The following is a 13,982-nucleotide window of genomic DNA, read 5'->3' as shown; positions in this document are numbered from 1 at the left end:
CGGTTTAAAGACGTCATGTTTATAAAGTCTATATTATGAGATGATGCCAATAAGTAATCATGATTTATCTTAAATGTAAGCTATTAAATTATTTATATTTACGAACATATAAAAATCTCTTATATTTATCCGCTCTAAATAAGTAAAAAGTAAAAATAAATTAAAAAAAAAACAAGAAAAATGTGTTGCAGAAGTATTCAAAAACTTTAATATCTTAATTCAAGAATATGAGCAATAATAGTTTTATAAGTAATATTATCCAACAGTACATACAAACGATAACAATCCATTTTTCATACATTTTTGAATTTTTTGTTGAGATCTTGCGCATGTATATTCCATCAAAGTGAAGACAATCATTCAATTACTCAAGATAAATTAATATGGATTTTAAAATTACATTTCTAAAATGTTCAAGTAATTATTATTTCAATGAAACTGAAAAAATATTAATTTTGTTTATTCTCAGAAATGTTTTGCAACAAATGGAAACTAACATGTCATGAAATTGTACCTTCTTCCTTTGGACCAGGACAGATATAGAGCAAGACCGCACGTAAGGAGACCGACTAATATCAAAAGTATCGGTGCACTCTTTCTCTCACTCTTCTCTATGCCGCTCGCCATAGTCGTATTCGCGTCGCTATTCAGTGGAGACAATGGTGGTACCTATTTAATGAGGTAATCGTTGTTAGATTAATTAGATTTCTTGTTGCCTGTCGCATTATTATCTGGTTAGTTAGTGCGTTATCACTTACGACGACAGTTCGAGCCATAAACGCGCTTTCTACGCTTTGGTAGTTCTTCTGTTCAACGGGCACTACCTGATACTTGGGCGAGTCGGACATCATCGGCATTGACTCGAGAGTGCTTTCCGTGTAAGCGTAGCAAGATGGTGGTTCATAATTCATGTTTATTAAATCGACTGAAACTGTACTAACGTAACGAAGCCGGCCACAGTTACTGGCTGGTTCTGCTGCCGAGATGAATTTTCAGAGGAAGACATCTGCGAGCTGATGATTCCTTGGTGAACTTAAATCCGCGCCCGCGGGTATATGATTTAACAAAATTTTTAGTAGTAGAGAACTACTACTAACTGCGAATTTTTTTGATTTTTGTACAGCCTATATATTGTTTTTCTCTTTTCTTGCGACAGATGCTCACGCAGAGCAAACATTTTTCAAATTAAAAATTATTAAAAAATTATCTAAGAAGCACCATGTTTCAACATCGCCTGTTAAATCTAAGTATTATATCTATCGAAAAACGCAGGGCGAAGAATCTTGTTATAGATGAAATAATTCAGTCGTTCGTTAATGCAAAGACAAGAAAAAAGCTGTAAAGCAAGATCATGCCACTTTTCTTTCTTTTAACTTGAAACTAATTATTAACATTTTTGTAATTTAAATTCTTTATTCTTTTTTTTAAGCAGAAAATTAAATGTCTGTTGCTTATTTGTGATAGTTTGTGTTTGTGAATGGATACTTGAACTCGTTACAAATATAAATGCTTTATTAAGAATTAGTATAATATTACACGCGCACTAGCGGAGCGCTCCGTCGTCCAAAAAACGTACGGCTACTACCCTCGAGTTCCGGTCTCGCCGAAATCACCAAAGAACTCAGAGTATATAAAGTCAAGAAAGGAGCCCTTATAGAGTCCTTGAGACATAAATTAAAAGACGCATGCGCATGAACGCGATATGATAAGCGAGACACTATGGATACAGACGCAACAGTTTGTAAGAGAAAGTGTCACTTTTCTCCCTTATGACATTACATGTTTCGTAATTTATAGCGCTTATAGGATTTTAACCCACTGCACTCGAAAGTGTTAATATAATACTTTCCGTATTGTTTCTTATTTTAAAAAAATATAGTGTATAGTTACATAACTGGATTTTTATTTTACGATATTTAGAGCGCCTAAACCTAATGTAATTACTAAAGAAAAAGTATTACAATTGTTTTTTTCAATGAAAGAGTCTTCATAAGGTCATGCTCACGGGTCAAAATTTTGAAGTTCTGCCATTGCTTCATTTGAATTCGGTATTATAAGTTTCGTTTCGTGTTCATAGTTGTTCTGAGATAAAGGTATCTCGTTCCGTATTTGAAACATATTCGACTTCTGCCTTTTCCTAAAATTACACGCAGAAGACATGAATTGCAGTAGATTTAATTTATACTTGACCAAAATATACTTTATATTATTTATAAAATTAATTGCTTTAAATATATTTAAAAGGTTTAAAATTATTAATAAATTGATAAGACCACAAGTATTATGATCTTCGCTGATTTTCTAAAAAGTAAAACAAACAAATATTGTCGTTTTTATTGTTTGAGTTTATGAACACACGTAACATAAAAAAAATATTACCTTTGGTATAAATAAAAAACTGCTCCTGTCACGAGGAGTAATATTATAGATATTGGCCATGCTGTGTAATGTATCGATAGATTGGAAATATCACCGACGTAAACCAATTTTGCAAGAATGATCGGCAGGGTAGTTGAATTTTGTTCGACTAGTATAATTAGTATTTCATAAAACTCTCCATATTTTAAAGGGCAATTGGTCGAATTGCCGTAAAATTTATTGTCGCCGACCCTGAATCGTTTACCAGCTAATTCATTGGTCTGTCGCAAATAAAAGCAAAAATATTCGATTATGCAGATACATAAAAAGATGTTATGTTATTAATACTGCAGTGATTTATGTATTCTTATTTTAATACACATAAAATAATTACGCAACTATTAGTTTTCATATAACTCGACTTATTTAATAATAATTATATATATTAATTATTAATTAAAGTTTATTTATTACTTAGTATTTCTACATATAGAATTTATGATTATCTTATATATTTACCGAAATTTCAGCAGCTTGCCAAGCGATTTCCTTCGTCTTCACATTTACTAGCGTTCGTAAATTCTCCGGTATTTCCGAATATTGTTTGCAGGTATTAGAACCTTTTACAAAGATGTGCATCATACTGTCTTGTGTATCGTTTGAAACAGATGGTATATTTATTAATATCGTGGAATTCGAATCATCTTCCATGACCTCTAGAGTATTATCAAAAACTATGGCTGAAGGTGTATTGATCTTTATGAACTTTGTGCTGCTAGACTCGTTCGCAACTGTTACAGCTTGAATTTGAATCGTGTATTGCGTTGATGGGTACAAATACAATCGTTTGCTATAGTTACGCATGTATTGTGTCACTGGATATTCTATTGTTTCGTTCTTAAGCGATTGGGAAAAGCGTGTTCTTAAATTTGAGGAGATTTCTTCTATCCGAATGCGAAATGACTCAAGATGACCACCTGTCTTCCAGGGATGAAGCCACTTTAGATCAATCACACTGTTGTTATTCATCGTGAAAGTATAATTGTCAGGTGCGTCCGGCGCTAAAACGTAATTTGATTATAATTATAGTTTGGAATAAAAATTATTTTAATTTGCAACAAATTCTAACGAACCTAAATAATGGCTTATTGCAAACAATATAGAATAAACAATTGTGTATATATAATAAAAACAAAAAAAATTATTTCTTAATAGCGTTTTTGAAGATTATAGTAGGTACATATAACAAAAATATTTTAGTTGCAGCTAAAAAAGTGAGAACAAAGAGACTGTAAAAAATTAATAATGTGCAACGTGTATATTAAATCCATTATAATTAGTTAAAATTAAAAAAAATATGTATCATGCTTTTATAAGTTATAAAAATTGTTTGTTAAGTTAGAAATTTTTTGTGTTACTTGTATTACGAAGCATAACATCAGTCACAACATCTGGCAATCCTGGTTCACAAACGTTCATGTTATATGCCAAAACCTAGGACATGCATTTTGCATTATGTGATGAAATATCCCTCTCTTAATTTCTTCTGTTTGTTACGCCACATACATTATTAATGTTTATTTGAATTAAATTAAAAATAGTTGTAAAATTTATTATTACTTTACCTTAATTGTTGAAGAGTGCATAGGCGGTTTTTGAACAGCTTTACATATATAATCATCCCATAAATCACAAGTTTCATTCAATAAAACCTCAATAATTGAACAAAATCCTTCACATTTGCCACATAACTGAATACCATAAATACGCAACTTTCCGTTGAGAGGTGGAACTGGACTTTGCCATCTCAAATATATCAAAGCAGGAGTTTGACGAGTATCAATTTCGACAACCTCTAAATTGGTTACTTTAGGTGGAGCTGTTATTTTGATTATGTTAATAATAGTGTAAAAAAGGTTATTAATCGTGCAATAATAATACCATCCAGTTTTACCTGTCGGTGGAGTTTCAAATTCAAATTTTTGATAAGCGGAGGCATTTTCTTTTTTTGAATAATCTCTTATTACATATACTGTTGCCATATACTGCTCGGCACCATTTAATTTCTGTTCTAATTTGTCTAAATTGAGAACATTGAAGGAAGTTGTTTGGACGCTGTTGAAAGATTTAACAGCATCACTAATTCCGCGTATCTTTATCCTGGCTTTCATTGGTCCAGAAATTGTTGTGCAATCTTCCGGTGGTTGCCATGATAGTTTCCAATCTTGTACTTTTAACTGACTAAATACTTCTAATGGTACCTCTATAAAACGATTAATCACTGTTATTTCTAACATGTTCCTTTTAAAATATTATGTATGTATTCTAACAAATGACAAATAGTAAAAACTACAAATGGTTTAACAGGAGTCAGTAGGGTGTTTATGCAATAAATCTTAATTTGCGCAATAAATCATAATTAAAATATAAAACATTTGTATTGAAAAATTGTTTATATTTTCCAGCTCCAAATTTTGACCATCCTCAGTAAAATGGATTGGTATATTCATTAAAACTAACAGTTAGATATAATGTCGTAGATTTCAGTAAAATTAAATAATTTAGTGTATAAATGTAGAAATTAAATAATAAAAATATAATCGACACTTAGATGAAAAGTCATCGTATCAACGTATTATTTTAATTTTTTCAAAACCATGTAATCCGATCAAGTTTTGACTAATTGTAAGTTTTATTGTTTGAAATTTCCATTACCTTTCACGGTAAGTTTTATTATTGAGACCACAGTTTATATATATATATTTGCGGCGCGAGAGTAACTACTTGTTTAAGATCTTTTGCTATCTCTTTATTATTTATAACAGAATATTTAGTGATTGTTATAAATAATAATAAGCCACTTTTTCAAATTAAAACCAATCATTTAAATTTTTTTTATGATGAGACATATTACCACTTTTGTTTCTTTCCTACTCATAATACAATGTAGCTACATTTTTCAAAATAATATTCAGTATCAGAAATATGCTATAATTATGAATTTAGAATCTATCAAACAACAATTTGATGAATATAATAATTAAGTTTTCAATTTAAATATTGATTATTAACAAAGTCAGTGCTTATAATACATACATATATATGCATGAGGTTAATACCACCTTTTCATCTACTTGCATATAAATATCACACTGACTTCTATTATCCCGCTTGCCTATCACCGATTTCTATTAACTCAAAAGTTTAAATTTTTGAAGGTATTTTTCCTTTATTTTCTTAGTTGAAATAAGATTGTATAAATAAATTTAATATCTTATGTCTTTGATATAGGAGACGTATTAATAAAAATGTTATTAGAAGTTGATAAATAACACAGAAAGCTGTTTTTAGACTTTTTATCTGTTGTTTGAATAAAATTTATTATTTCCTATGTATTTTAGCATCCTGAATACGAATCCGGCAAGTAAATTGCTCCTTTTTTGTCACCTTTACTTTTCTCAAAAATCTGCGGTCAAAAAAGATCATTATTTTTTACACTTTTAACATTACTTTTCTCAAAAACTTTACGTTATGAAACAATTTGCTTGCCAGATTTGCATTCAGCGCGCAAAAATGCAAAAGAAATGATAATTTTGTTTAAACAATAAAACCACATTGCCCAGTGTAATTAATTCACTAACTTATATAATTGGCATTATTTCTATCTGTAATAATGATTCTAGTAAATAATACAATGTATGTGTACCAGATTGTGTTGTGTTAAAAATTATCTCCGCGGCTGTGCTGAAATGACGTGTATTATGAGCTATAACTTGCGCCCTATAAGAAGCATATGGACGTAAATTTGAAAATGTAATTGTTTGCTCTGATGTAGAATTTGTAATGATGTGATTATCTGGTGTAAATAACTTTAAATGTTTACAACCATAATACTCCACAACCTGAAAACAATACAAACCATAATAAGTTGCAACATATTAAAATAAAGTATGTAATATTATAAATCTAATATTTAAAATAGTTGAAATAGTGCAGTATGTGCATTTGATGTTGACAATATATCATGTTATTTTGGATATTATAAAATTCTATTAAATGTAAGATAGACTAGTTTATGAAATTGAACAATTTTAATTAATTTTATTTAATAATCATACTAAAAAGAAAAGAATTGACGGATTACTTAAAAATTCTAAAATAGATATAACAATGCGATAGATTGGTGAAATGTAAACAATTCATTCATTTTTATTAAAATAATCCGACAAATTTTATTGCATGCATCTAATTCTGAATAAAAAAAAACTAAGTAGTTATATTAATTGGAAATTTGTATAGTAGATTTGATCGGCGCACATGATTGTTCAAAACAAATCAGAATTGTTGTAGGAATTATTAGATTCATAGAATAATTCTGATTAGCTTGAAATTATTACAAAATTAAAAATTATATAGGAAGAGGTAGTATTGTGAACGTTGAACAACCCTTACTATCTCCGTTATAACAAATTCTAACAATTGTTCACGAAATTATTTTATTAATAAAATATTAATTATTAACAAAGTTATTCAATAAAAAAATTGGTATCATATTATTCTCTACTCTTCTATTGTTAACATACATCTCTCATTTGCGTTCCGCAATGAATCCAATGTTAGGTACTTACAATGGAAACTTTTATTATAGTATATATGCGAAAAATATAACTGTACAACCATCATCTGATGCTGCAGGTATCTGACCCGAATGGGGCCCGCCAAACTTATTTTATTTTTTATAAACTCTATTTATCAAGATGTTAAAGTAAAAAGTAAACAAAGTAAAAATAAAATGTTTATTTCAATCACTCAGCAAAATAAAATTATTTATATGTATAGAACATTTTTAAATAAACAGAAAGGAATTTTTATAATGTAACATTGGATCTTATAAAATGCAGCTAACATTTTTTATAAGACCCAAATAAACAGTAAATTAAAAATTTAAAAAGTTTAAACATTTTCCAAATTACATTTAAAACAATTATTAATTGCAAAAACAAAATATCTTATCTAGTCTATTCTACTGTTAAACATCAATTATCTATTAATTTATTTGTGATTAATCCTTTTACTTTAAAAATTCTTGGCTATTTCAGTGCAATTTTAAATTCTCAAAAGCTAGTGAAGTTTGTTATCCTCTATTGCAAGCCGCATATACATGTATAACAGACAAATGACAACGGCTGTGGCAATGAATATATAAGTGGGCTTTATTTTATAACTATATTATTTATAAAACGTATACTTGTTCCAAACATCGATATGCATTTATTTTTTTTTCTATAAATTTTTTTTGTTTCTTTTCATAATTAGGATCAAATTGAATAATATTATAACACATTATAGTAAACCATAAAATATTATATAATTATTAAATTTTTAAGCAAATTCTTATAAAAATGGCTGATTTACCCACTACATCACAAGTTTTTTGCATATCAAACTATGTGATTGTAACTAAAACTCAATTTATTTTTATCAATATTTGTTTAACCAAACATATCTTATTAATTCAGTTAAGATTACTTTTCCATGTAATTTTGTCATGTACCTACAATTTTATTACCTTTAAAATTACTTCATATTTTACTATTTTTCCATTCGGTTGATAGGGAGGTCTCCAAGTTAGAGTGACGTGTGTACTAGTTGGTAACGTACTTCGAAGCTCTACTACTCTAAATGGAACTGTAAATATTTATATAAATAAAAAACATTTATAATCAAAGTATAATATTGTGTATGTAAAGAAGCATAAGTATATTCAAACCTTTTACTCTACATACTTTTAAAATTTATATGACCTTACCTCCTTCAAGCGTGCAAACTTCCTGAGAAAATAACTTGTGACTTTTATGAGATATGGTCACATTAAAAAGAGTGTATGACGGCAGGCTTAGTAAGTTGTTATAATATGGAAAAGATGGAACTGATTTGGAAACAATTACGTCGTTTGAATTTCCATTGAAAATAACCAGATGATACCAACTTGCTGGACATGAATTTAATTGCTGTGGTAAAAAAAACCAAATATAAGATTGTTTTTCACACTAAAGTACACCAAAACGAATTAGATCAATGTTTCTTAAGCAATAAAAGATAAAATAATAGGTAAAAAGGTAAAGTATTAATGTCGTTATTAAGTTTTACTATAAATTCTTAATCTTTACATCTTTGGTTTGAGTTTTACATAAAATAATAAATAAATATGCTATTTCTTACTGTACAACTAAAAAAAAAAAAACAATTTTTCCGATTCAGCGCATTATTAGGGGCAAAGCGGATCACCAGTTTAAAGGAATTAAAATCTAAAAAAAATAAAAAATAAAAATAATTGAATAAATTTTTGGAAAGAGCCTATTAATCCTTTTTGTTAAAACTCACAGAAGTGTTTTTATATGAGACACAAAATTTCTTTGCGCACTCAGAAACTACGTACTTCTATCATTGATACACTGAATCACACGCAATACAGAATTGTTGTCTGTTGTTTCTTCTATGGAGGAAAATAAGTAGCATAATAAAATAAATCGTACAAGGTAAAAAACTGATAACTGTTTAAAATTTATGATTGTTTGATTCGCTCTTGATCTGATTTGCCTCGGTATACCCTATATGATAAAATGTATAAATGCTATTTTACGTAAAAATTAAAAGAAAATGTAAACCAAAAATAAAACATAAAATCTTTACATACATTTGGATTGATTCGCCAGTCTATTATTAAGCTGTTGCTTTCAGGTGTTACATCGAATTCTTCTATAACTACATGATTAAGCAAAAAGAATTATTATACAAAATGAGCCATTAGATTAGCTAAAAAACTAGAATTATATTTAAATATGATAATTATTTTAACTAAAATTTCAACTTATACTCTATTTAAAATAATTCCTTTACTAAAAATAAATTATCAGGTAACTGTTATTAGAATTATTAATGAGTTAATAACATATTATATTGTAACTAATAAAATCATTGTATAAATTTAATTGATATTAACTTACAATTGCACTCAGTCTCGGCTAATTGCCAATCACTGTGTAGTAGCACACCATCAAAATCTAAGCTGAAACCAACCTGATACGTAACACCAGGCTCCATGTTCACAAAATATTCTGTTAATTGTGTCATATTTCGAAATAGTTTTTTCCATTGTTGTTGACCGTATTTGTAGTGTCCCTAGAAAAAATCATAAAATTTATCTATTATTTATTATTAAAGTAATCTCTTCCTTTTATTTTGTTATTGATCGGAATATATAGATATAATATTTAGAGATTTTTAAGAATATATAGATATTTAAGGAGTATTGAGCACAAATTTTGTATAATAACCAATAACTTAAATAATAAATCATATTATTTTAAACAACATTAAAAATAAAAACATTAAATGTTACTTGAATAACAAAAGAATAAAAAATCGATATTCCTTCGTATTCTTCTTTCCATGGTATGGAAATAACTGCCCAAATAGCCGTCTCGTTTATTGAAACTATTGTAGGTGCATTGGGTTTATTTACACCTGTAAAATAATTGATAGATTTTTACACTTTTATCTAATCGGCAACACATATTTAGTAATTTTAATGTAAATGCAGCAAGCTACGTAAAAAATTATTATTTGTTTGACATAAAGATGCCCAATATATTTTTTTAGAATTTTCGCAACCATTATTACAAATTCCCGTTGCTTTATTACACTCTCCTTTATTTTTATATAGGCACGAGCCACATGTCTTTTTGCAGCCATGTCCATATTTGTTTGATACACAAGTTGGAAGCTCAAATTTTATATATTTAAAAGTTTCACACGTTTTAGTAAAAATAATGCTATTATATTAGATAAGTATTTACGTGTAGAACAGTTTTTTCCTACGAAACCCGGAGGACATGTGCAACCGTTTTCATAACAAATTTCGATTCCTTTACACTCAACGTTACTATTTAGATCAGATTCACAGGAAATCGAACATTTCGGTCCAATTTTTCCTTGAGAACAGTTTTCGTCTGCGAAAAAAATTACATGTTCTTTGAAATAATTTTCTAACTTGTTATTTAACATTAAGGTTCGACATTTTCTAATTGTATAATGTGTTTTATATATACTTGATAATAATTACCTAGATTTATATCTGGTGTGACTTCCAAAAAAGGATTCACGATAACGTGTTCATCATAAAATAATTTTTGACACGTCTCACTCGAATAATGACCCGGTGATTTTAGCCAAGGTTTATTAATAATTGTAATACCTTGCCTTAAAGCTCCTAAAAATAATAAAATACGGCTGTACATACAAGTTAAATTATTTTATTAAAAAACTTTTGTAGTTGGTTAAGGAACGTGTTAAGTACGTAATTGGTACAATATTAAGGAGATTTCAAATATAAATAATCAAGAAATAAAAACTAGATTCCCACCAATTGGAGGACATTGACGAACGTTAGCTATTGCCCATAAGGGATTTGAGCTGTGATTACTGAGTTTAGGAATCAATTGAATCATAATCCCATTATAAGCATTATATTCCGTATTGGATAATTTTTTTTTGATAGTGACAGATTGCCACATAGGTAAGCCATGATCCGCTTTTTTCGTTGAGCCTGTTACTGTTGCATTTGCTAATACTACATCTTTCGTGGAATCACGCAACACTATTTGTGCATCGCATTCAACGCAAAGGCCAACTAATAGTTGTACACATATCACTTCATTATGAACTTGAAAAATTGGACTTGTTAAAATTGCACTTTCAATTGTCGTATGCAAAAAGTCATCTGAAACAAAAATAATTTTGAATAAAATTTTCTTTTGGTTACTCTTTTATAATATTTAATGTAATATAATGTTTAATGTTTTTGTTACTCCTTTATTAATATTTAATGTAAGTTGATCTTTTGATTAACAGAGACTTATTATCAAATTGTTTGTACTTACATATATGAAATCGCAAGTAGGTCTTTTCAGTGCTTTGGATGTCCATGTAATAATTATTGTTTGGGTATAATAGCCTTACTTCGTCTGTATATGCCAAAATCTCATTAGTATTATTATAAACTTTTATCTCTTGCATTTTATCATTCCATGTAATCACAAACGTTTGCCATTGATTATGTTCTTTGTGCAGTGCTTCGTTCTGTATTAATGATTAAGTAATTTTAAATGTAGTATAAGAGATCTTACAACAATTTTTGCGAATTTTGATTTTAAAGGTTCTTTACATAAAAGGATAATGCAGTAAATGATATGAAACGTAAAGATCTTAAATTTATCTCTTCTTTCGGAATATACTTCAAATATGAGGTTTATTCGCGTTGCATTCTCTAACATACTTTTTCTTACTCCATCTCGCTCCAATAGATTTGATTTCAACTGATTACAACTAATGTTGTAATTGGTGATAAAAGTGATCCATGTGATCCAAGTCCTCTTAGAGCATGCGACGCGAGCAAACCTACTCTATCATACTAAAAAGGTTCTACTATACTAAAATGAAAAATTGCTCATTTTGTACATCTATTTACCTCGAAGTATCTTGAAGATAAAAAACGGTTGCAGTATAACGTTTCTTCCATACTCTCTTGACACTTATACAAGAATATAGAAACTTTGTTAACATATACGCTCGGAGTTTTTATTTCGATCAAATAGCAAAAATCATCTTGGGCACTATACATGTTTTCACGGTTGCAAATATATATGTTCACTTTTTCGGACTGAACCGAAAAAGAAAGCTTTACTTCGGTAGTAAGATTAAATACATCTATATATGCAGTGTTCATAGCGTAAATTTCGTACTGTTTAAATTCTGAAAATTTTAGTATTTATTAATTTAATATTATATGTTGCTTGAAGTTGTTATAAAAGTATATTTTTGTATGTACTATCGTAATCAACTTTAGCTGTATTCTAAAACCGTAGTAATCTATACCTATAAATACAAATATTTATAGTATATAAGGTGTTTTAATCACTGTAATTTTAGAGAATGTAGCCTTTATATATTGTTATGACCGGGAAAGTCCACTCGCTCACAAGCTTACTCGCGCACAAGAAATGACACAGCTGCTTTAGTTTAGTATTAGCTTTTAATTTCAAAGCGTAAAACGAGACAGGGCAAAGACATTAATATATTCACACGTCAACCGATCGTCCCACATCGATTTCCTTAACCGTTCACACGCCGGAATGTCAACACCGGGTATAACAATATGTATATCACAATTTTTTATCCAAATGCAGATTCTTACGTTCCCATCGTCGATCAAATACTGGACCCATAGGTGTTTTAAGAGAATCTGTAATGTTCCATCCATCTATTATCCATGACTTCAAACAATTTTCATTTGTGTTGTTCATTTTGCAAGCTAGTTCATCATTTTCGAAATTATTTATATCATGAGAAACTGAAATAATAGGTATGTTTATGATCAGTTTGCTGTTACAAATAAATGTGAGAATATTTTGTGAGTAAGTTTATTTAGTTGATAGTAAGTAAATATTAACTTTTCAATAAGAACTTTTAGGATAAGACTTCTAAAATACATATATGGTATATAAAAGAAAAAAAATAATTTTTTGGCCTTGCAAGTACATATTTTGTTCTTGCAAGTAAGTTGTAAAAATATTTACTTTATCTTTGATGCTTGACTTACCATCAAAGGTGGATCCATTAAGGATTCGTGTATGACTTGTATAGTTTTTTATATCCAAATCGTTGTTCCACACAAGAGCACCGCCATCATCCTCTGATAGGCATATCATTTTTACGTTATCGGACCCAGACATTAACGGCCCACGCAATACGGTTACTTTTGCGAAAATATGTAGCACTTCACTCGCGAAGATGAAGAACATTAACATATTCATTGTTGCTTGTTTCATTGTCAATAAAAACACACAAACTGCTTCTAAGAGTAACGATTATCAAAATCAAGGTGAACAAAATGAAACAATTATTATTAGGAAATGTTACAATTAACGTTATCATCACTATTACTTTTTTATAACGGTAATGATAAAATCATTATTTCAATAGTCACTTTTGATAAATAATTTGTTATTATTACACCTTACATTGCCAAACTTATTAACTTTATTTTTTACGTGACGTGTCAATATAACGCATAGTATCACGTTATTTGTATTTTTTATGTAACAAGTCACCTAATTAATTACTTTTGCAATGTATAATATGTAATGGTAATGAGTTACTTATTACAAGTGACTATTTCAAAGCTGTATTACCATTGACGTTATTACAAATTTTAACGCCGTTATAAAATATTTTGTATAAAGGAATAAATAATGATGGCTCGTTACTTGTAATTTGTTACTTCCCTTTTCTGAATATAATAGAATAAATATTACATACCTTCATAACCAAATGTCAGTAGTCTACTATCAAATTCGAACAGAGCCTGACGCAAACTGTCGATCTGCAGTATCTGTCGATAACTGCAGTGCTACAGGTCATCAAATTTGATGGCATGTATTTACATAAAAACGCATATGAGGAATACGCTATCAACTTTCTGTAATGCTGATTGGTTCTCCCGCTATTCTTTTTTGTGTGCTACTGTCATTGCGAAGAGTTTGACAATTATGTGTCTCAAGGGT

The 13,982-nt window shown here is 28.9% G+C and overlaps 1 protein-coding gene across 1 annotated transcript; it reads right to left on the bottom strand.

Moving 5' to 3' along the window:
- Window positions 1-1,490: 1,490 nt before the first annotated feature.
- On the bottom strand, window positions 1,491-13,815 carry LOC120358642. Its single transcript, XM_039453479.1, has 20 exons — window positions 13,738-13,815; window positions 13,019-13,273; window positions 12,614-12,769; window positions 11,888-12,171; window positions 11,301-11,499; window positions 10,784-11,140; window positions 10,484-10,630; window positions 10,218-10,370; window positions 9,761-9,885; window positions 9,366-9,540; window positions 9,056-9,123; window positions 8,168-8,369; window positions 7,928-8,046; window positions 6,065-6,260; window positions 4,313-4,621; window positions 3,984-4,237; window positions 3,777-3,852; window positions 2,878-3,419; window positions 2,380-2,639; window positions 1,491-2,137 (listed from the first exon to the last, which is right to left on the bottom strand). The coding sequence occupies exons 2-20, from the start codon at window positions 13,245-13,247 to the stop codon at window positions 2,002-2,004; spliced, it is 3,987 nt and encodes a 1,328-aa protein (XP_039309413.1). The 5' UTR covers window positions 13,248-13,273; window positions 13,738-13,815; the 3' UTR covers window positions 1,491-2,001.
- Window positions 13,816-13,982: the final 167 nt, after the last annotated feature.

This window comes from Solenopsis invicta, chromosome 9 (assembly GCF_016802725.1).
Source record: "Solenopsis invicta isolate M01_SB chromosome 9, UNIL_Sinv_3.0, whole genome shotgun sequence".
Taxonomy (NCBI): Eukaryota; Metazoa; Arthropoda; class Insecta; order Hymenoptera; family Formicidae; genus Solenopsis; species Solenopsis invicta.
Note: the sequence above shows the minus strand (reverse complement) of the source record. Positions and strands in the feature narration are given on the sequence as shown.

Bases quoted from the DNA above. Each gene is read 5' to 3' on its own strand.
- LOC120358642 (XM_039453479.1), bottom strand. From the start codon at position 13,247: ATGAAACAAGCAACAATGAATATGTTAATGTTCTTCATCTTCGCGAGT. The intron at 11,500-11,887 runs GTAAATAGATGT...TCATTAATACAG, and splicing joins TATCTTCAAGATACTTCGAG to AACGAAGCACTGCACAAAGA. The intron at 8,047-8,167 runs GTAAGGTCATAT...AAATATTTACAG, and splicing joins AGTTTGCACGCTTGAAGGAG to TTCCATTTAGAGTAGTAGAG.